The sequence below is a fragment of the Bos grunniens genome, chromosome 9 (assembly GCF_055505025.1).
Source record: "Bos grunniens cultivar Pamir isolate PY7600 chromosome 9, Bosgru_T2T1.0, whole genome shotgun sequence".
Taxonomy (NCBI): Eukaryota; Metazoa; Chordata; class Mammalia; order Artiodactyla; family Bovidae; genus Bos; species Bos grunniens.
The window spans coordinates 34,106,296-34,131,552 of record NC_141173.1 but is presented as its reverse complement, the minus strand read 5'-3'; the positions used below and the strand labels follow the sequence as shown (position 1 = coordinate 34,131,552).

At 35.8% G+C, this 25,257-nt stretch overlaps 1 protein-coding gene across 2 annotated transcripts in view; it reads right to left on the bottom strand.

Moving 5' to 3' along the window:
* GOPC (golgi associated PDZ and coiled-coil motif containing) overlaps positions 1–25,257 on the bottom strand; it is a 39,931-nt gene that overhangs the window by 6,724 nt on the left and 7,950 nt on the right. The window contains exons 2-7 of one of the 2 annotated variants that reach the window (XM_086317152.1): positions 12,377–12,541; positions 10,799–10,822; positions 7,170–7,345; positions 5,987–6,152; positions 3,428–3,523; positions 1,803–1,967 (exon numbers count right to left, since the gene is read on the bottom strand). In XM_086317152.1, the coding sequence (XP_086173278.1) occupies positions 1,803–1,967; positions 3,428–3,523; positions 5,987–6,152; positions 7,170–7,345; positions 10,799–10,822; positions 12,377–12,541 (792 nt within the window). The remainder of the gene's footprint in view (positions 1–1,802; positions 1,968–3,427; positions 3,524–5,986; positions 6,153–7,169; positions 7,346–10,798; positions 10,823–12,376; positions 12,542–25,257) is intronic. The other variant, XM_086317153.1, reaches the window with a different exon arrangement.

Sequence of the window (25,257 nt, the reverse complement as noted above, 5' to 3'; positions counted from 1 at the left end):
TACTAGACTAAATGTGTAATATTTATATTTTATTCTTTAATAACAACTTAATGTTCAAGTAAAAAGTTATAGATTTTATGTTAAAAAAATTCCAAGCTATAATTGTCACTTAATAAGAAACTACAATCACTACACACAAGACCAGTGTTTGCAATTCTCTGAAAATTATGGCCTGCCTTTGCTCAAAAGAAAGCATGCCTTTTTTTTTTTTAATTGCTACCCACTAAGTCTCTTTGGTGCTCCTCTTTCCCAGCAGTTTAAGGTTATCCTTCAGAACTTTAACATGTGTTCAGCATTTCCATAAAATTTTGTGTCTCATGAACTGCCTGTTTATGTCCCCTTTGCCTCAGCAGCCATTCATCCCACTCTTACACTACAGGATGACAGCCAAGTTGGACTGAGAAAACACCAACTTAAAGAAACTAGTGCTGCATTCTTAAATCTCCCTCATCAGATAATGCTTTAAAAAAAAACACTTGGAGAGTTGATAAAAGCAGAGTGTTAGTCACTCAGTCATGTCCAACTCTATACGACCCCATGGACTGTACTATCCATGGAATTCTCCAGGCAAGAATCCTGGGGTGGGTAGCCATTTCCTTCTCCAGGGGATCTTTCCAACCCAAGGACTGAATCTGGGTCTCCCACATTGTAGTGGTCTTCAGTAAAGTTCTTTAGATGACAGAATCAGGTCTGTGGTAGCTTTCATGAAGAAACAGATTTTAGGTTTAATATGAGGAAGAGCTTTCTAAAAATCAGCAGTCTAAAACAATGAAATAGACTGCATTATCACCAACAAGTCCTCCCTTTAATACTGAATACAATTATTTCCCAGGTGGCACAGTAGTAATGAATCCCCCTGCCAATGAAGGAGATGCAAGAGACGTGGGTTCGATCCCTGGGTCGGGAAGATCCCCTGGCATAGGAACTGGCAACCCACTCCAGTATTCTTGCCTGGAAAATTCCATGGTCAGAGGAGTCTGGTGGGTCTACTGGGTCGCAAAGAGTCAGACACGACTGAACATGCAACACACACACATTCATTTAGTGATACTGTAGTTATTTATGCATTAAGTAGAATTGAGCTAGAAATTCACTTTCAATTCTGAAATTAAAGTCTGCTCTGGCATACTATACTGATGATCCAATGAACATCTCAATGTACTAACCAACACCTCTCTAATTCCCTCATACCTATTCTTGAAAGAAAAAACAAAACATTTTTTATATCTTAATTTTTCTGGATAACAAATATGACTCCTGTATATGAATCTCAATTCTTTAATCTATTTGTTCTGCAATCTTGAGCAAATCAATTTCTAAGAACTTTATTTCACTCATTTTAAATAAGAGGGCTGGTTAAAAGATTTCTAACAATGCTTGACTTCTAACATTTACAACTGTAAAATCAATCTACTTCCAGCACTGTTTTTTCTATAATACTTCATATCTATATAGTGTTTTAGTCATTAATGATGTTTTGCTTTTCAAGAACCAAGTCCTGTTCTGAACACTTTATATGTATTAACATACTTAATCCTTCCAGCTCTCAGATGAGGACACTGCAACACTAAGGACTTAAGTAACTTGCTCAAAGCTATATAGCTGTGAAGAAGAGCAAACAAAATCTTTTTCAGTAAATCTGGCTGAATGTCTTCTAAAAAAGGGTCAAGTCAAAGGAAACTAGTATCTATAGATAAACACTTTACTACCTGAGAAAACTCCTTGGGAAGTTATCATCTATTCAATAGACTCAAAAAGGAACAATGGAGAGATCCAATTTTAATTATATAAAGGGAACTTACCTGCTGGGAAAGAATGGTTACAGCTTCTTTATGCTTTGTGTCCCGGAGGTTAACTCCATTAACAGCCAGAATAGCATCTCCAACGTGCAGCCCTCCACATCTATCAGCAGGTTGCCCTGGGTGGATCTCAGAAATGAGGATTGGAACACCATGTTCCTTTCCACCCTAGTCAAAAAAAAAAAAAAGCAGCAAACTAGTTTACCTTTGTATAGTCACACACTATTCTGATAAAATATTTTTCTAAAAACATTTCAATAAGCACCTATACTGTCTCTATAAATGCTGAGTGATATCCTATTTGCTACTTAGGTAATGGTAAATCAAACTATCATGAATATCAAAGAGTTACCTCTAAGTAAAATGATTAATAATATATATGTGCTTTTTAAAATGCTTTACAGAATTTAAAAAAAAAAGAACCCTGAAAAACCGAAAGAACAATTGGCTTAACTCTCTTTTAAACATAAATATTTTATGTATTAGTAGTCCATAGTATTATCAGATTTTATCAAACCTAAGCCCCAATGAACCGTAAGAAAAAAACCATTATTTTATGTTCCACAAAAATAACTGTAAGATGAATCTGAATTTCATAGATGTTAAAATGTGAAAAAATATGCAATGCAAAATTAATGAAATACAGCATTTGGTACCTTTCACTTTCTAGCTGTAATCATAATTATGTGTGTGTCTTATTTCTCTTACTAAACTTATGCTGTTTGAGGGAAGTATACTCAAAAAGGTAGGTATATTCAATAAAGATCTATTAGATAAACTTTTTATTATAAGAAACATTTCTACAGTAAACAATACCAGAAAGTACATAAACTTCTGCAGTGACTAAGTATAAAAAGCCAGCTTATTTATTGATTTGGAACAAAGCACTGTTCCAAATAGTTCAGGTCCAAGTCTGTGCGACCCCTGAGACAGCAGCCCACCAGGCTCCCCCGTCCCTGGGATTCTCCAGGCAAGAACACTGGAGTGGGTTGCCATTTCCTTCTCCAATGCATGAAAGTGAAAAGTGAAGTGAAGTCGCTCAGTCCTGTCTGACTCTTAGCGACTCCATGGACTGCAGCCTACCAGGCTCTTCTGTCCATGGGATTTTCAAAAATGCTCTAGTTATATGTATTTCAAAATAGATTGCTCTCAAGAAGGCTGTCTAAGACAACTGTAAAGGAATCAACATTTAAAAAGAGGAATACTTGGACCCAAGAGCCAGTGAAATCTGACAGCCAAGAAATGAGACAAGAGAAAGACAGCAAATACTCTAGAGAAAAGAACAATACAATCTGGGGTCATTTAACACAGAAGAAAAGAGTCCTATCCAATCCCAAAGGCTCTTACAGGCATCACAGGATGTGGTGCAGAACTACAATATGAGTCATAATGAAAATGATAAACAATGATTACTGAAAAAATACTTTAAAGTAATACTTAACAGTTATTAGGAAGATTTCCATACCAAAAAAAAAGTGTTTACACAAAAGTGCTATTACCCATGGGGATAAATTTAGTTATTTAGAAAATATATTCAGAATACTTTATCTCCCCATGATGTTCAACAAAGGAGTGTGATTATACTAGAGAAGTGTAGAGAAAAGGAGACTGGAAGCACTACTTCTTACTGTAATTGAAATGCCAAGGCCTTCATGATCTTCCTTAAGGAGGAGAACTTTTCTAATTGGACCAACACCTTGGCTTTTCTTTAAAGAGTCTTGATCCTTGTTGGAGAAAAAAAAGAAGAAGAAAAATTAGTAGTACTTAAACTATATACCATATAGAGTAACTTGCTTTTAAAAATGTTTGTTTTCCTGTAATGGATACACAGTATAATGTTAAGAAAGTAATCAACAGATAACATGGAAAAAGAAAAACAGATAACACGGGAAAGCAAAAATAGTGGTTCTATTAATATAGTGAATGTACATGATTTTCTCACCCTCTTGTTAATTTCTTTAATATTTATACGTGACATTACAAAAGAAACTACTGCCATGAACTGATAAATAATATCTTTAAGAAATAAAAGGAGGCAATTTTAGCTTCACTGGAAAATTGCTTTAAGATCTATACCCATTTCAACTGATTTATAGAACTGAAAAAACAAAATGTCAATTGGTCATTAACTCTTTTTCATTTCTTTGAACTCTGGAATCTACCTCTTAACTAAAGGACCTTGCTCCACCAATAATTCTTTCTCTGGGACCTTTACTTTTTACCTCTCTCTACAAGCTCCTTCCCTAAAATGAAAAAATGCCAAGCCTAACCAAGCTATAAAACACAAACCACGTACAACCACAAAACACATAAAAACCCTTAAACTATCCACAATCGTGGCTACCTTCTATCCACCCTCCATCTTTCCTGAACCTTTACACAAAGTTAATCCTCACTGTAGTTACTTCCTTGCCTCCCATATTCAGTAAGTACTCCAACCCGTAATTAGGGTTCTGCTCCACCTGCTCCACCAAAGCTGTCTTCTCTGCAGTCACTGGTAACCAATGTGGCTGCTTCCAATGAATACTCTTTAGTCACTGCCCTTTTGAACCCTGCAGAAGTTGATACTGTTCACAGTCCCCTCCCTGAAACCTCTTTTCTTTGGTGTCCATTACACGTTGGTATACATTACATTACATGGGTTTGGGTGGACTTGGGGAGTTGGTGACGGACAGGGAGGCCTGGCGTGCTGCGGTTCATAGGGTTGCAGAGTCGGACACGACTGAGCGACTGAACTGAACTGAACCATTACACTACTTTCCTAGAAGGCCCATATCTGACAGCTCTATCTCAGGCTTCTGTCTTTGGTGATTCATTTCCTTCCCTGAATCCTTAGTGGTTTCCTTCCATCTTTTTACTTTCTCTATACTTTTCCTGGGTGACTTAATCAATCCCATGGCTTCAAAAGATGATTTACCTAGTAATCTTCAACTCAAGAGTTCTCTCTAGAATTCTAGAGTCATATATATAATTGGATATAAACTGGCTGTCCACTGGCACCTCAAACACTACATGTCTAAAACTGATATCATCTTTCTACCAAAACCTTCCTTTCCCTATATTTGGTTTATCAATGCATGCCATCATCTCACTCGATTGCCCAAACCAAAACTGAGACTTTCCTTCTTACTCACCTACTTAACCAAAAGCAGTGAGTCACTAACTCCTTTTGATTCTAATTCTCTCAAACCTGTTCTTCTTCTGATCCCTTTCTCCTCATTATCTTTCTACATGTATTTCTCTGATTTCAACTAGGCCCTCTTCCAATATATCCTCCTCACTACCCAAAGCAACTGTCAAACAAATGCTAAATCTTATTAAGTCCACTATTTTATTTTAAAATCCTCTGACCATCAGGTTAAGATTCAAATGCCTTTATTTAGCATAAGATAACATTTATCATCTGGCCACTGCCTAGAAGTTAATGGGAACCAAGAGAACCCCAAAGAAGACAATGGCACGAGTGCTTACTGCAATCACCACTCCTCTCCCATGAACGCCACATACATATCAATTCTTCTTAAAATTATCTTTTCAAAGGCAACAAATAATTTTACTATTCGAGGCCAGGCTTTACCTGATACTAAAATATGTGATCCACTGGACAGGAATTAGATACGATTTTATTATATTAAGGCTTATACCATTAGGCTGCTGTTGCAGTGAAATTTAATAAATTTTTATGTAGGTAGAAAGAAAAGCTCCTGTACAGTGATGGCTACAGAAACAGACAACTGGACACAGATCTCAAATTCCAGCTTAATCCAAAACCAAACAGGTATAAATGTTAGCTTGGAAACAATATATAAAGCTAGTTATAAAGCTAGAGTCCCCTTATAAAGAACTACCCCCCAATTTTTGCCAATTTATCAATACACTCTGCTAAGCTTAGAACTTCTATAAACATGCCTAATCGAGATACAGGAAAATTCTGAAATATGAGCTGAAGCAACATGCATCTGCTATCAATAGTTCAGTGTCTTCAGAAATACCATTTTTGGGGTATTAGTGTAGGAGCTATATGGGCAGCTGAAACCTTAAATATGTATCTATTTTAAAATAAGTTTAATCCCACTTTCACTTTTAAATAAAGGTTTCAAATTCTACTAGAATTCTTAAAAATGCAACGGACTTGTGATTAAAGAAAGGACAAGACTGAGTGAGAAACAGTAGCAAAGCAAACATACATGGCCTGGTGGAGCATGCATCGGTCGCTTCAGGTCATTGCGTCCTCTACAGGCTCTGATCACAGTTTTGTGACGATGCAAGTGTATTTCAGCTTCCAACTGGTTCCAAAGCTTATCATGAGCAGGTCCCTTCATATCTCGTCCAAGTAGCTGTATTTGTTGGACTCTTCATTTGGGAAAAGAATTTAGTTAGTTTTTCATTATATATATATGTATATATATATACACACATACATACATACACACATATACATAAATATATATAAAGTGTTCAGAAGAATTACTGAACACAAGTAGCTTTCACATAAATTTAATTTAGTAATGAAACTAATAGGAATTTCCTGATGTCTCTCAGATTTATAAAGACACAAAAATTCTGAAAAAGACAGGTGTCATCAAGGGAAAACTAGTTTTAAAAAAAGAATGACTATGACCTTCTTTAATCACATACTTTAGTTCATATACATCTTAGAAACAATTTAGGAGGCTAATGTCAACATGTTTCATGTCTTCCTTGCAGTCATACTAGTCTTCAGATGAGGCTAACTGTAAAAAACATTTTTCCAATGACAGTTTCTTTTTACAAAATGATTACTTTTTTAAATGTGGTAAAATTATTAGAAATGTGTACTCTGAGATAATGTAAATTATTTTTATTTGCTCCACATCAATTCTTAATACATTAAACCAACAAGCACAAAATTATTTAGTAATAGTGAATCACCAGAGTTTGTGAATAATTTACCATAAAAGTTAATGAAAGCAGAACTCTATATTATGATAAAATCACTGTCATTCCAATATGTTTTTGAGGGACAAGAGAGACTGGGTTTCAATGGTCACACAAAGAATTCCTACGAAAGTCCTGCTGTACGTGGGAATATCATCTGTTATGGTGTGAAGACAGGAAATGGTGAAAAGTATAGCTCTATGAGTCGTTAGCATTTCACAGTAATTTACTAGCAGTGTGTATGTCAACCAGAAACACCTATTTAGTATGGCTAACTAAATCTGCAACATGTAATGCTATGAAGTTAACAACAGTAAGCTACAATCAACCATAAAATCACTTTTATATAAAGATTAATATATTGTTTACTAAAAGGGGTAAAGTCCACCTCTGTAACTATGCACTTGGTTACCTAAGAGCTCAAGGGTACAATGGTACCCATTTTCCACACACCTTCCTGCCAGTTCCTTATCCAAGTACTTGGCAGCCAGTCTTGCCCCATAAACTTCAGCCTGGAGAACAGCTATATGTCTGCGAAGGGCTTCATTCTCTTTTCTCAATAACTTCACTTCAGCTTCAAGCTGAGCTTCTTTCATTTTCTCTTTTTTGTTTGCTTCGAGTTCTCTCTCCTGTTGCAATTTTTAAAAAATGCAATGAAAATACTTTAAAGACTCTCTAGCAATAGACCATGCTCCTTAAAAGACACAAAAGCACACAATCTATGATACCAACGATGAAAGCATATGATAAAAATTACCACTTTATTTCTATAAAATGGAGCACAATGATTTGGATCCAGTTTTTTCAAAACTAATACCAGAGGTGTTAGAACCACTTCTAGGTAAGATAACATAGCTTGAGGCATCCTGATCCTGAGGATACTAAGATTAGTAGCCTTCTCTAAGCACATGTTATCATATACTAATAGTAATGGCTTCGATGGATAGTTGAATCTACTCTCTACATTCTAAAATGACTCTAAAACTAGACTAAAATAATCACTCTGGTGATTGTGCCCAAACATTTCATTAACTTTAATGCAGCAATTCTATAAACTATAAATTCGGTTACAAAGAGAAACATTTTTAAGCCAATTTATCTTAGAGGATTGTAAGAAACTTACAATGCTTAAATTAGAACAGATATTCCAATTTTTTAAAAACATTTTATGGTAATGGAGAAATGCTGGTAATAACTGCATTAAAAATATTTACACATTAAAAAATGTCAATATAGAGAACAGACTTGTGGTTGCCAAGAGGGAGGGGGAGAATGAGAGGGACGGATGGGGAGTCTGGTGTTAGTAGATGCAAGCTATTACATTTAGAATGGATAAACAACAAGGTCCTACTGTGCAGCACAGGGATCTTTATCTAACCTCCTGGGATAAACCACAATGGAAAAAAACATAAAAGAGTAAATATATACATGTGTATAACTGAGTCATTTTGTGGTACAGCAGAAATTAGCACATTGTAAATCAACTGTACTTAAATAAAAAATATAGCTTATGGGAAAACTAACTATAGATAAGTATATCCATGATGCAGATTATCACTGAACTCTGGGATCTGGAATGAATCATCTATTTGTCCAAATGTTAAAGTGACTGAAGAACTGTTTTCTGAGACAAAATACTGGCCTCCCTTGCCTACTATGAGGTTGGATAGATATCCATTTTTATCTCTCAAAAAAGGATGCTATCCTTTGCTTCACTTAGTAGATAACTCAAATATATGAATTTATAGGTGTCAGCCAGAGAATATAACCTTAAGGTTTTTGCCACCAAGTTTTTATCACCAACTCACATGTGAAAGAAATAATTTTCAATATACTTTCAAAGTATAAAGTACGGTGTACCTACTCCTATACATCAAGGGTTACAAATGTAAATACCTTTGGGATCCAAGCACAGAATAGGCAGGTAGGTACAAAGGAAAGCGGAGGGGAAAACAGAAGGTAAAAATCCTGCCTAAAGACAGTCAAATTCAAATCTGAACTCACAGACACACACACAGTAGGACTAAATAAACCTTTCTGAGAGTTGGATGTGGGCCCTGAGAGATCTTTTAAATGTTATTTTTGGATCAAGAGAACCATCCCAAATTTGAGTGGAAGTGTTTACTGACTTACAGCACTACTTTCACAGATTCGTTAATTTACAGAATCTATAAATCCTGTGAAAATGTAGTTATATTTACTGATGACATGCAGAAGACACTGTTCACTACACCATGTCCCCTTTAGGAGATTTAAATAAAGCTCCACCTCAGCACCAGGAAGAATGCTTCTCTTAAGTGAATGGCACAGGATATTGTTTCTAATATTCGAGTAGTGAATACTGTAATTATTTCCCTTTTACTATAAATAATAAACTGAGAGAAGGAAATGGCAACCCACTCCAGTATTCTTGCCTGGAGAATCCCATGGACAGGAGCCTGGCAGGCTACAGTCCATGGGGTTACAAGAGTCAGATGCAACTTAAGAGACTAAACCACCAGAGAAAGACTACCCTCAATTTGGCAGCAAGTGACAACTGTCCTTAAGATTTCTTTTTTTTTTCCCCCTGATAGAAAAAGAAAACACTTGGAAAATGAAAATAATAAATTTTATATTCAAATGTAAAAAAAAATAATAAACTGAGAAACAAATGTAAGCAAACTTTTAACAATTAATGGAATGTATTTTGATACTAATTTTGATGTCTGCTTTGATCTACTGTTTTAACAAAAGCATATCAATATACAATATATTTAAACATCAATATATGATATATTCAAATACAAGGCAGTGAGTACCACCATCTTAAAAACAATAAAAAAAATATATAGCCTAAAATGAATGACAATTACCAAATGCTGAATATACTTATCGCTTCCTTGATTAAACTTTTGTCATTACGTATGTGATAAGAAGGAAGATTAGCGTGCTTTTTCAACTTCTATAAAAAGACGAATATAACAACCAGAACACAATTGTCTAGATTTTTTCTTTTTAATTTGAAGAACTAATAATCTAGAATCCTTCTTTTACAACAACTTTGGAACTCTTAAAATCTCAATTTATTTCAGAATCTCTTTCCTAAAAGGGCAGGTTATCAGTTCCAAAAGAAACCATGGTTCGGACCACATGAACAAAGTCTTTTTAAATGACATTTATGGAGTTTAACACTTTTGTTTCAGGAAAAAAGAGTTCCTAGAAGACCAAAAATTGTTTATGGGCTAAATAAATTTTATGTTGAGGATTATCTACTTACAATCACTTTAATGAGCTATTAATACAATATTTATGAAATATGAGAAACATATTAAGTCACTACTTTGCTTTAAAGATTTAAACTCCTAGTGAATCAGACAAACTCTCTAGCCTGAAATGAACAGATGCAAGCAAAAACAGGACTAAGAATACTTTTAGATTTAAAGGAAAGAATTTTGTTTCAGTTAACCTGTTCATCATTAGATACCAACAAAGAAGTTAATTTTGTATTTTGATATCTACATGCTATATTTCCAAATGAAGAAAAGTCATATGACTACTCAGAACCTGATTAGGCTTAGGTAGTGGGAAAAATATTAAGAATTTATCTATACTGTTATTTTCTAAGGTAAATTTAATAAAGGGTTTCAAAATTCAATTGTTTCAAAGGCCACACAATTATTCTCAAGACTGCTGAAAAGTTACAACACATGCAGTGGATGAATAAGAAACCAACATGCACATTCTTTCTCCGGGAATAAATTCAAATAAAAAAGGAGGAAAGAACTAGGCCCGCACAAGGAAAACCAAGTCTTCTTTTGAAGCAGTGGTATGAGCAAAGTACAAAGCTCAGAAGTTGTCAAAAGTGACGGGTTCTACAAATAATAGCAATAAATCACCAACAACAGAAAAATCTTTTAATAACATGAGGTGAGAAAACAGCAATGGGCTACTGACTGAATTTTTCAGGTACTGGCACATTAAAAAATTATCATCATTAACATCACTTTCAGATACGTACAAGGTGACAACATGTACTATGCAAAAAAAGCACTAAGAACACTTCAGCATAACATATTAAAGCAAAACAGAAATGGTATACTTACCAGCTCCTCCACAGAGGGGACAGACTTAAGATATAAGAAAAAAGTTTTATAATTAGAAAAACATCAAACAACATATTTAGTGGTACAATCATTACAAGGAAAATTCCTATATGTTGAGTATCACTCGGGTCAAGTTCATTAAAATAAATATATTTGCAAATCCATAAGCAATGGTAACCGTACAGGATTAGATTACTTTTTTTTTGTTTTATCCAAACTGATTAACACAGTTGGTTCAATGTCTTTCCACTAAAGCACCATGTTTCCAAACTAATGTTAATATGTCAGATGAATTCTATTCTAGTGAAAATGTACATTGTTTCTGAATGTTAATATCAAATATTCCAAAGTAGCAGTTATGAATCTGACTCATCTCAGTTAAACAAAACACTAACAATTTATATTTAGAGAATTTCAAAACTTAAAAGTACTTTAAGAGAATGTAAATATTCATTTAAATAAATTCTAACATATCAGTCTTAGAAACTAATCAACCAATTAAACAGAAATAACTGAAAATGAATAAAACTTTAAGCTGCATTGTTGTCATCATCAACATCATCTTATCTCATCCCTCTCCCAAGCTGTATATCTTATTTACTGCTGTGTTGCCTATAGTACACTTAATACATATGAAGCTAAATCAAAATGAGATTTAAAAAAAATTCTCTTTAAACAACCTACACTGATTAAGAGGGCAATAGTTAATTATGCAACACTTATAAAAATGAACATTATGCAAACATGAGAAAGCACTCAGTGGCAGGGAAAACACTTATATTAAGAGCAAAAGAAAAAATGTGCCACTGGCTGACACCCAACTCCATTTTCCTCCATTTTCTCCCTTATTAAAAGAACTCAGATTTTACTGGAGGTGGTCATGTGACCAACTAAGGGACTGATATGCAGCTAGGGAAGGCCAATGAGACAGCTAAACAACTGGCAAAAAGCTGAGGAGGATTTCATGAAAAGGTCATTAAAGAAAATGAACGCAGCTAGGAAGCACTGTTTTCCCCTTAGATTTTGGAATGCAAGATCCCGGAATGCAGGTAGGAAGAAATCCTGAAGGCAGAAACCATGAGCTGAAGATGATAGAGCAGAACAAAAGGAAGCTGGATCCCTGGTATCTGTGGAGCTGCTCTACCAGCTCTGGACTGCCTGTCTCAAGGCTTCTTCAACTGAGAGAAAAGACTGATAACGTGGACTATTTAAGAACAATTCTCATGTTACTTGGGATCTGTTTTATATGTAGCTAAACTAAATCTTATCTGATACAGTAGACTGGCAAAAAAAAACTGCTTACATGTTACAATCACAAATATCTTTTAAATTTATTTATATGGATCTTTTTAAAGAGGAATAAGATTCTATTCTGAGTACCAATTGGTTATTGATGTTGTCACTGGTCATTTCCAGGTAATGAGATCAAGGATGATTAAGACCATCTTCACATTGCCTATATTTTCCAAATTTTCCAGGAGCACACACCAATTTTTATAATTAAAAAGCCTCATTAAAGACTGTCCTTTTCACCCTCTAAAATGCACATAAGTATGTGTTATCCTCTAAACTACTTACCAATTTTGCCTTAATGGTACCAGAGTCAACACTTTGGCCAGTTTTAGCATGAAGCTGAAGCTGAATAGAGTGCAACTGTAAAAGTTGATCATGTACTTCTTTCTCCAATACAACTTTCTCTGCTTGGGTCTCTGTCAGTTCAGATTTCAGATCCACCAACTGTGCCTTAAAAACCAGCAACAATAGCAGAAATTAACACAGCACTGTAAATCAACTATATCTGAATTTAAAAATTTTAAAAAATTAAACAGCAACAATAAAAAACATTATGTTTAGTTTTCTTTATTTTTGATTATATTATTCAAGAATGACACAGAGAGACTATTTGCAATGAATAGATGAACACTGGAAGACCACTATTTGACCAAGCTATAGGATATCCACCTAAACTGACATAAAATCAACAGTACAAGTAAGATATTTGAGTGGAAAGAGAACCCTACCATAAACAGTATCTCTTAATAACACAATAGGCTAGTTCCATTTTACTTTGCTCACTTTAAGAAGGCTTTTCACTGTTTCACTTTTATCTGCAAAGTTTATGAAAATACACGGGTATGGGATGATTCATCATCCTATTGAGATAACATGTGCTATAGTCATTTACTAACATTAATAGTATGTTACAGGAGATGCTGAAGCTCCGATACTGTGACCACCTGATGCTAACAGTCGACTCACTAGAAAAGACCCTGATGCTGGGAAAGACTGAGGGCAAAAGGAGAAAAGGGTGGAAGAGGATGAGATGATTGGATAGCATCACTGACTCAATGCACAGAGACTGAGGAAACTCTATGAAGTGAAGGACAAGGAAGCCTGGCACGCTGCAGTCCATGGGGTCACAAAGAGCTGGACACAACTTAAGTGACTGAACAACAACCAGTCACCAATCAGTGGAGAGCCCAATCAGTGGTGCCGCCTTCACTTCAGTGAATAGTGGTTCAAATCAGCCTAACCACCATCTAGCAGTTATTTTAGGTGCTTCCATACAAACTACTGAGCTACAGTGGGTCCAAAGACCAGAGTTAACTGCAAGCTAGAGTTAACTGTTACAGCATAGCAGAACCACTCAACAGAACCACTTAGCTATTCAATCTGAAGTTTTCCATTTTTCACAACTGATACATTGTTTTACAATAGCACACAGGATATATCCCTTGTGTGTGTTTGATCTTTCCAGCTTACAAGTAGATGAAAGACCAAGGCAAGGCCTTAGTTTTCTATTTAACATAAATTTTACCACTAAGCATCTCAAAAGCCAAGAAACATGCTGGCCCAATGAGTTAAAACTGTGGAGAATACTTTCTAAATTATAGGTGATACTTACTTATGCCCTTGAGAAGCTTTCTTATCAACTGAGGTAATAAATATGCATTTGAACCAATCAAAAAAAAATGTGGCAAGTTACAGATATATTTAGAATTGGTCAGGTCCTCAGGAATTCAAAGTAAAGGAAGGTTTAAAGAAGGTTAGTGAGGAAAAGTGAGCTTTGAAGGGCTCTGAAGTTAAAGGACAAGAACAAAATAGAAGCAATAAAGCAGACAAGAGATGAGAAGACAGCAGGTAAATTCCCTGAGCATAGAGACCAGAGGACAGGGGTCTATTTCAGTCTCCCAACTGCACCAACTAGTGCCTAGTATATAGAAGATGCCCAGTAAGTATCTTTAAGTTGAAACAAATTCTAATACTAGCCTTGTGATTTCACATATATCATTCTGCCTCAAGTTTCCTTGGTTTTAAAACTGTATAGTATCCACTAGGTATAAATAAATAAGATACAGGATATAATATAGAACAACAAGGAATATACACAATATTCTAACTTTAAATGGAGTATATAATCTATAAAAATGTCAAATTGCTATGCAATAATCTGAAATTGATATAAATCAACTATACTTCAATAAAATTTTTAAGTAAATATAACAGGAATAATACCCATGCTTTGACTATTTTCATATCATTAAGCGTATATATGAAAGCACTTATTAGAATATGAAGACGTTATCAGCAAGATTAAGACTATTGAGTGGACTGTACACGAAAGACTGGACAAGGCTGGAGAGGAAAGCAAGGCTAGATACAACGAATGGCTTTGATTGATAAACCAAAACTGAGACTGAATCTGACAGGAAATCACTACATGTTCCCAATGACATTTTGGTTTTGTTTTTAATAGCATTTTGAGATATAATCCACATAAAATTCACTTTTTAAAAGTGTACAATTCAGTAATTTTTAGTATAATCACAGAATTATACAGCCATCAACACCATATAACCCTGGAACATTTTCTCTCAGTGATATTTCAGCCACATGATATTTGTAGGTAGGAGGTGAAGACAGGGACACAAGCAATATCCTACACAGATTTATATGGAATACAGTTCTAATGAGTATATACCTAGGAAGGAAACTTTTGGGTTACAGAGTATGACTGTGTTAAACCTCAGCGGAAAAGGCCAGTTTTCCAAATGACTGTAGCAACTGACATGCCTCCCACGTATGATAGTTTCAGAACCTTGCCTTCATTTGGTATTGTCAGTCTTCTTAATTTTAGCCATTCTGGGAGGAATGTAGTGGCATTTCATTGTGGTTTTAATGAAAACTTCTTGATTACTGCCACAGAAGCTGAACCACTTTATATTCCTACCAGCAATAAATGAGGGTTTGTTGACAGAAGTTTTGCATATATGTTTTGTCTCATGCTTCTCCAGGGCTTCCCTTGCAACAGTTGGTAAAGAATCCCTGGGTTGGGAAGATCCCCTGGAGAAGGAAACAGCTACTCACTCCAGTGCTCTGGCCTGGAGAATTCCAGGGACTGTATAGTCCACGGGGTCACAAAGAGTTGGACCCAACTGAGTGACTTTCACATGCTTCTTCAGGGTCTCTAATTATACTAATATGAATTACTCTTTCCCTATCTTTTATATCCACAATTTCCTCTTAAAATTCTTTTTGTTTTCCTCTTGCTATACTTACTGTATTGCCTATTTTTTTTTATGTTCCTTCCAAATTAGGCTCCATTCTAAAATAATTTTCCCCTATTTCCCCCCAAAGTTCTGCAAGTATTCTTTTTATTACTTTATTTCTGAGTTTTCCTGTTTCTGAATCATTCTGGTCTATTCATAGATGAATTAACATTATTAATTTCCTTTAGTTTATATTTTACAGTTTCCAATTGATTTGTAGCCTTATCTAACATGCTTTCATTGTCTCTTGTCATATTATTCTATTTATTTCTTTTTTGCATATAGTACATTTATATGGGGTTTACAGAAAATCCTTTTCTGTTACTCATGTTGAAATGAAATGGGTTTTCATATAGCACCTGTCAGGGAGGAGACTTCCATGTGGGGGTTTAAGGTGAGCATGGGTAGCTTTCCTAGCTTCAGGTTAGTGGGCTACCTCCCCTGGTCTTAAAGTGAACTTGAAACCATGGCCTCTGTAGCCAGAACCACTGTTTTGAAATCAGACACCTATATATGTATTCCATCCCTAACTTGAATATAAACTCTCCTCCCTTCAGACTTCATGTTTCTGCCCAGCACAAACAGGATTCTATTTTTTAGCAATGTTTCTTTACAATTGGACCGTCTTTCTCAAAAGCGGTTTGTGTTAGAAATTTCTGAGATTCTTCGAGTCCAGCCCAGTACTCTGTAATCTTCTTCCTGCAGCTTCTTTGTGTGTGCCCGTGGTTGTTTTGCATTCCTCTGCAATCTGGAGGCAGTTTTGCCAGTTGTTCTCAGGCCCTCTGCTCAAGTTTCCCATCCAAAGGGATGTCTTCTCCTTTGGGGCTCTGTTAGTGACTTCTGTGTCTGGGTCCCCTTGCTATTCATTCCTTCTGCCACACAGGTGCTCAGTCACATGATTTGTGTGGGTCCTGCTGCCTCAACCCATCCATGTTCTGGGGCTTATGAAGACACCCTCTCTTCATCTAGTTTTGCTTAAGAGGCTACGACTGGATTTCTTTTTCCATAATTCTAGTTCTTCTGTTTTTACAAAAGATGTTTTAAAATTTAAAACTTAATCCATTGCGATCTTTCTCAGACCAGAAATCTTTATCTTACATTTTCACTGCAACAGAAAAGCTGTGATAGGCTAGATCAGTACTGCCTAAGATAAAGTTAATATGAACCACATGTGTAATTTAAATTTTTCCAGTAACCACATTTAGAAAAGTAAAATTAAACAAGTGAAATAAATTTTTATAATATAAACCTAAAGGTTTAATCAGATTTACAGTCAGCTTTCTGTATCTATGCATTCTGCATCTACAGATTCAACCAATTGTGTATCAAAAATATTTGCTGGGGGAGGGGGCAGGGGGAAACTTCAGAAAGTTCCAAAAAGTAAAACTTAATTTGCTTCATGCTGGCAACTATTTACATAGCATTCACATTGTATTAGGTATTATAGGTTAACTTAGAAATGATTTAAAATACATGGGAAGATGTGCACTGCTTATATGCAAATACTGCAACATTTTATATAGGAGACTTTAGCATCCATGGATTCTGGCACCTGCAGGGGAGGGCTGGGGAGGACTGGAACCATCCCCTACAAATACTGATGAATCAGTTCAGTTCAATTCAGTTCAGTTGCTCAGTCGTGTCCGACTCTTTGCGACCCCAAGAATCACAGCACGCCAGGCCTCCCTGTCCATCACCAACTCCCGGAGTTCACTCAGACTCACATCCATCAAGTCGGTGATGCCATCCAGCCATCTCATCCTCTGTCGTCCCCTTCTCCTCCTGCCCCCAATCCCTCCCAGCATCAGAGTCTTTTCCAATGAGTCAACTCTTTACATGAGGTGGCCAAAGTACTGGAGTTTCAGCTTTAGCATCATTCCTTCCAAAGAAATCCCAGGGCTGATCTGCTTTAGAATGGACTGGTTGGATCTCCTTGCAGTCCAAGGGACTCTCAAGAGTCTTCTCCAACAACACAGTTCAAAAGCATCAATTCTTCGGTGCTCAGCTTTCTTCATAACGGTACTTAAATGTTTGTGGCAAGAAGTACATTATGTGTTTCAACAGGTATGTATTGTCTGGTTTTCCTGTTATGATTTATGTTTCAAATAAAAAACTTCATTATTTATTAATAGCTGAGCAAAACTTCTGGCATTAATAAAGATACAAAGAGGCATAAGTGGTATTCATGAATTAATTTAGCAGGATATCTTGGGATACTGTGCATGCACGCTAAGTCACTTCAGTTGTGTCCAACTCTTTGCGACCTCATGGGACTGCAGCCCGCCAGGTTCCTCTCTCCATGGGGATGCTCCAGGCAAGAATACTGGAGTGGGCTGCCATGCCCTTCTCCAGGGGATCTTACCGACCCAGGGAAAGAACATGGGTCTCCTGCATCTCTTGCATTGGTTGGCGGATTCTTTTCTTGCTGAGCCACTGGGGAAGCCCTAGGTTAGCAGATTAATATTCAGAAGACCTCCATACTACCCTGTTGTTCCTGTAGTATGGAGGTCTCTTGAAAGTGGCCTACTATAAACAGGAACACTCATTAAGTGAAATAATTTCTCAAGAGACTGCTCAACTTTAAAAAAATGAAGGAAAAATTCTTTACAAAGCAAGGATGCAGTAACAAAATTCAAAGCTCAAGTTAATTTTTTTGAAACAGAGTGTTTCAAATTTACTCTAAATTTAGTAATATTTGAATAAGTCTTGTCTATGATATAAGCATTTTAGCTGCTAAGAAAAATTAGTGATACATTTTATGTGAAGATTATAAATTTCCATATTTTATTCAATGGCTACCCTCCTAATACAACAGGATTTTATAATCAAAGAGATCTTAGAGAACATAAAGACTACGATTATGATGATTACTATTTAGATAACAAAACCAACGCCTATCAAAACTGATTTTCTTTCTATGGCTATCCGAACAGTGGTAGAACAGCCCTTTGAACCCAATCCTTACTCCTGGGGTAAGGAAGCAGATGTGTTATCAAGCAGTTAGCTGTAAGGAAAAAATGTTTCTACTGCTACAATACCTGTTTAACTTACTAACAATATTCAGTTACCACAAAACAAGCATTTACCTACCATATGGCAGGTGTACATGTACCACGTGTCATTTGTAATTCTCATCATCATTCTTTCTCTCTCTTTTTTAATAGTTAAGGAAACTGGAAATCAGAGTTTAAGCAATTTGCCGACGATCACACAGCTAGTAAATAAGACTCAAAACTAGCTTGACCATAAAAAAACACCCGAGCATCTTTCACATCACTAACCTTGGCCATGCAATAACCAGGAAAGAATGAAAATTAAAAAATAGTTGATTTCAACCTTCAACTCTTCCATTTCTACACTGATATCTAAAAAAGTCTTTTAAAAAGCAAAATCAAAACCAGTTATATGTAAGACTACCTTACATATAGACTTTATTTGGGATTCATTCTTTTCACTTTCTACATCTGATTTTGGACTCATTTGTGGGAGAAAAAAAAAAGCTGACCATCAGGATATTCTTTCCCTAGAACTCATAAAGAACAAAAAGACTTCACTCTAGGAGGATCTCTAAGCCTTAGGTCCTTGACTTTCACTTAAAGGTCATTAAATCAACCAATGGTGAGATTTTCTAAGGCAGTGATTCTCAAATATAGTCCCTGGATCTCCATCATCAGCTAGAATGGAGTGGGGAGATGTATGAGCATTCTGGGCATATTTTGCAACATAGGAATGCAGTATTCTCAGGAATGAAAAAGACAGAAAGACAGGGTACCTAAATAACTTAGGATTTTTTTAGGATTATCATTACCATTCATTTGTATATGTAGTCATTACTATTCTATTTCTTACCTCAAATTCTTTTCCATCAAGTTAATTCCTTTCTAATTCTTAACTACTGGATTCCATTCTGTGGCACCAAAAATCGAAGCAATTTTTTATTCAGAGTTTCCTATTATTTCACACTGTCTAGACTTTAATCCTCTGTCCACACAATTTTGTAAAAATGTACAACAGCTGTACTTTTCCTTTCTAGACGTAGGCTAGTTTCTATTTAACTGTCTTATGGATAAAAAAGGCAATTACTTTACCTTAAGCATCCCCCCAAATCTCCTGTTCTGGGGAGGATTAAACTAAGACAAGAAATTAGCAAATATCCAACAGCAGGGAACTTGGATCCAGGTCATTCATCACTTTGGGCATTTTGTACAGCTCTTTTGATAAAATTTTACAGAGTCTAAGCTAAGAATCTAAATTAAAAATCTGGTAAAACATTTTTATTTTGCACATGAAGCTTTGAGGTCCAAAGAGATTAGGTGAGTTGTCCTAAATTACAAACTGTATGGGATTAAAACTCAAGACCTCCTGACATCCTTTATAATTCTGGCAGTAATAGGAAAAATGGAAAGGAAGGAGTCCATGAGTTCCAAACGAGATCACATCCCAAATTTCAGAATTAGAGCTCTAAGCAAGAGACTACTCTGAACATACACCACGTAGCCAGCTTCACCCCCCAAACATCCAGATGCATGTGCACACACACATACACAAACACACGTGTAGGCACTGACAGGCATGCACACAAAAGCACACACACTCAGAGTGGTTCTTTGTAAGAATTACAAAGAAAACAGTTGACTTCAAATAGCAATTTGACTGTTATGAACCATAGCATACAAAGCTGCTGATAAAGACATATCCCTGCAAACGCTTCTATACTTTTGTTTTAAAATACATGTATAAAATGTAATTACATCAGTAAAAAGAAACAATTATGCTTTTAAATGCATATTTTTACTATTTGGAAATGCAATTTAGGATGAAAGTACAGATTGGAATTTAAATCTCTAGCAATAACACCATTTAATGTCAATATCTAAAATTTATCATCTATACCCACCTACTTTCCTCAAAGGTTTTAAAGCTCATAAGATCAATCAAACAAATGTAAAAAATAAAAACCATACACTGATGGTGGTATATGACTGGTAAAGATAAAAGCCTTACTACAGTTTATTGAGTATTAAATATTGAGCTTCTTATTAATAGGAGAAACTTTACAGATTATATAACTTTCCTTGCCTCATTTAAACAAACAATGCTATTTTGTTTGTAAGACTGTCTTTTTCCCCCCCAGGGTCTAAACTTTTAAAAGAATCTATCATTCTTTATACAAAAGGTCATAAGCTACCTGACAGACAAGAGCATCATTGCTTCACATGGCCGTTTCCCCTCTGTGACAAGAATCAAGGGAATAATGTTACTAATGAAAGCATTTTGATCCATTCTCTTTCTTTTCTTCTACTTCTTCAAAAAAGCTGAACAAAGTATTACAGCTCATTTAATTTAACCCACACCTTTATAAAGACTCTTTCTCTATTTTCTCTTTTCTTCCTGTGACCAGGATTCTTGGCGCTGCTCTAATATCCAAGATTATAAAAAGCCAATGAGTCCTGTTTTAAAGCAAAGACTGTGACCAAACAGAAAATATATTCAAAGGTTAAACATGAAGATCTGTTAACTCAAGATAGGAAATAATATTCTCTTTTTTAATTATATATCAGCTCTTGAAATAGTATGTTCATTTGGCTTATGAAAGTTCTGTGAGAAAACTCTACCTCTCTGCTGCAATTTCCAATCCAAGCATAAAGACCACTAACTTCATCTGTCATCATTTCTCCCCAAAGTATTCTACAGCTATTTTTAGTTTCCCACATCATCACACATTTATTCAACAAGTATTTATTAAGCACCAATATATGCCAGGCAGTGGGCTAGGCCCAAGGGATACACTGCTAGATGAGACAAACGTGGATCCTGCCGTTCAAAGCTTCAGTGGCCTTGCACAGGAGGCGGCTCATACAGAAAATGAATGACATATATAATAGCATTAACCATGTGCCAGGCACTGTTGTGAACAAACTCATGTTTTAATTGTCCTAATCCTCACAATAATCCTCAAAGATACTTTTTTGTATGAAGGGAAGTGAAGCAGAGAGATTAGGTAACTTGTCCAAGGTCATTACAAAGTCAGTAGTAATTTACATAATTAAAAGCCATAATAAGCTGTCTGAAAGGAGCTAAACAAAGACAATTAGTGGGGTGGGAGTGTATGGCTATCCTTCTGGGAACACTTCTGGGAACAGCTGCAGTTATTATAAGAGCAGCAGTTCTCACTGGTCTGTGTGACCATTTCAGAGCCAAAACTATTTTCATAATAATAAAGTATGCTTTGCCTTTTTCATTGTGTTGACATTTATTCCAAAGATGTTAAAGCAATAATGACTAGAAGGCTGACAACACGTCAAGACAGCGGCACCAAACTACCAGTAGTCAATGAATGCTTCACTAACAGGCACTCCCAGTACAAAACAAAAAGCATTTCAGAATGTCCCAGTAAAGCAGCAAAATTATCAATTTCTAAAAATCTCAACCCTTGAGTAAGTTTTTAATGTTCTGTGGGATGAAATGGGAAGTATGCATAAAGCATCCCTGATGCTTCCCTGATGGCTCAAATGGTACAGAGACTTGGGTTCAATCCCTGGGTCGGGAAGATCCCCTGGAGGAGAGAACGGCAACCCACTCCAGCATTCTTGCCTGGAAAATTTCGACAGAGGAGCCTGGTAGGCTACAGTCCATGGGGTTGCACAGAGTCAGACCCGATTGAGCAACTAAAACCTGCCTTTTCATTTTCAGTTTGCTGCACGTCAAACTATGTTTTCTCAAGAAAAAGCACTTATGCAACTGCTTGAGTTGCAAAGCTGAACACTTTTTTCTTGGAACATCATTTTTATTTGAAAGAAGAACAAACTGTGGTTATTAAGACTGATATATCTGGCAGACATGTTCTTAAAGATAAATAAAGTGAATCTGTTATTCCAAGGAAAACAACTGACAGCATTTGTTGTCAATGGTAAAAATTTACACTTTCAAGTGAAAATTAGAATTTTGGAAAATCTGAATCCAGCACCATAAACCTGACAGCTTCCCAATATTTAAATATTTCTCATGTGATTGGAGATATTAACAAATGTGATTTTTTGATATTGTATTATGAGGTGTGTCCACATTTGGAAGAATCTGGATAACCCAGCAAACCAATGTTTGCAAAGTGACCACACACAATGTTAAAATCATGCCTTGGTAAAAGATTCATTCAAAGGCTATAAAGACAGACCAATGTATTTTAAAGTGACGGTATATAAAAAGTTCACTGATAGATTCATACTCCACATTGTAACTAACCTTTAAGTAATTACCTTTTACTATCAAAGAATATCCACAATTATCTGAAATAGCTATTAAAATACTGCTCCCTTATCGAAGTACTTATCTCTGTGAGGTCAAATTTTCTTTCTATAACCAAAACCACATATCACAACTGTCTGAATGTAAAAGGGAATACAAGAGTCCAGCTATCTATTGAGACAGATTTTTTTTTAATGTAAAACAATGCTACTCATAATTTGCGGGGAAGTATAGTTATTTTAATTAATAATTATATTAACACACAATGGGTTTACTGTTGCTATTTTTTAAATATATACATTTTATTGAAGTATAGTTGACTTACAATGTTTCACATGCACAGCAAGATTATACATATACATATGTATATATAGTTATACACATACACAATTATCATCTTTGAAATTATTTCCATTATAGGTTATTACAAGATGTTGACTAGTTCCTTGTGCTATATACTGTTGCTACTTTTAACTCATATAATACTGGGTTGGCCAAAAGGTTCATTCGGGAAACACTGAATGAATCTTTTCAGTTCTGTTCAGTTCAGTTGCTCAGTCATGTCTGGCTCTTTCCGACCCCATAGACTGCAGCATGCCAGGCTTCCCTGTCCATCATCAACTCCTGGAGCTTGCTCAAACTCATGTCCATCAAGTCAGTAATGCCATCCAACCGTCTCATCTTCTGTTCTCCCTTTCTCCTCCTGCTTTCAATCTTTCTCACCATTAGGGTCTTCTCCAATGAGTTGGTTCTTTGCATTGGGTGGCCAAAATATTGGAGTTTCAGCTTCAACATCAGTCCTTCCAATGAATATTCGGGACTGATTTCCTGTAGGATTGACTAGTTTGATCTCCTTGCACTCCAAGGGCCTCTTAAGAGTCTTCACCAACACTACAGTTCAAAAGCATCAATTCTTTAGTGCTCAGCTTTCTTTATGGTCCAACTCTCACATCCATACATGACTACTGGAAAAACCATAGCTTTGACTAGATGGACCTTTGTTGGCAAAGGAATGTCTCTGCTTTTTAATATGCTGTCTAGGTTGGTCATAACTTTTCTTCTAAGGAGCAAGCATCTTTTAATTTCATGGCTGCAGTCACCATCTGCAGTGATTTTGGAGCCCCCCAAAATAGGCTCTGTTTCCATTGTTTTCCCATCTATTACCATACAGTGATGGGAACAGATGCCATATCTTAGTTTTCTGAATGTTGAATTTTAAGCCAACTTTTTTCACTCTCCCCTTTCACTTTCATCAAGAGGCTTTTTAGTTCTTCGCTTTCTGCCATAAGGGTGGTGTCATCTGCATATCTGAGGTTACTGATATTTTTCCTGGCAATCTTGATTCCAGCTTGATAAATCTTTTGGTCAACCCAATAATTATTTAGTTTTCTCAGTTTTAATTTCTAATACAGTAAATACCAGTAGATATAACCTGTATTTCTTTTTTTCATAAAAAGCTCTCTGAGGACCTTATAATTGTAGAATGTAAAGGAGTCCTGAGACCAAAAAGTTTAAGAATTATTGTTTTAATTTCTGAAAGGAGACCCATGTGGACTGGGCCATATAGAAAAAAAATCAGAAGAATGATAAGATATGACACTGGAGAGCTATCCAGAGATCAGATCACAGAGAGTTCATCAGTGATAAAGAGTCTGAATTAACTCAAAGTACAATTGAGGAATTTAAAACAGAATTATATGGTCATATTTATGTTTTTTAAAAGGCAGCTTTGTGTAATATGGAAGACAATGTGACTGAATTAGAGTTAGGGGATCTGAAATGGAAGAAAGTAGATAAATCTGTGGTGTATTTTTAAAAGTTAAAGTATTTTAAACCTCAAAATGAAGTTCTAAACAATACAAAAATGCTTTCAGTTTTCATTTTAACGTAAATAATTCAGTTGCTCTATGATCAAACTGGAGGTGGAGTAAAGAGAATGAACCTACCCAATATATTAGAAACATTACCAGTACATTAAATCCATACTCAGTACTCCAATACAGTGATGTTTAAAGTTACTTTCAGTCAGTTTCAACTTGTTCTTAAAATGGAACACCATGAAATAGTAACTCAGAAATCATATCTTTGTGACTGATTCAGTCATTCAATAATGTGGTGGGCACCATCTTAGACACAATGGATAGCAGACTTGTCCAGAGAGACACCATCCCAGCTCTCAGGAAACCTGTATTACAGAACGATTACTGGTAATCTTTGAGGATTCATGGTAGAACAAAATGAAGTTGTTTCAAATGATTTACTCATTCAAATAAACATTTGTAGAGTATATACAGTGTGCCAGGATCTGGAGAAAAAAAAATGATAAGACGTGGATTCTGCCCTTGAGGATTTTACATTTAATAGAATGAGATTAAAAATACATTTCCAATTATGATGTAAAGTGTTGTAAACACCTGTACAAAGGCATGTGTGATGTACCAATTCAAGAAGAAACAAAGGGAGTCAGAAAGAAGGGAATGCTGAATGGAGATCAGCTAATACACAGAGAAGGGAAAGGTCTGAGATATGAAAACCCCTAGCTGGTGAGCTATGGGGTCGCACAGAGTTGGACACGACTGAAGCGACTTAGGAGCAGCAGCAGGTGAGATACGGAGGCAAGCAGGTCGGAAAGGTTGATATTTAATGTGTGAGTTCCAAATTTCC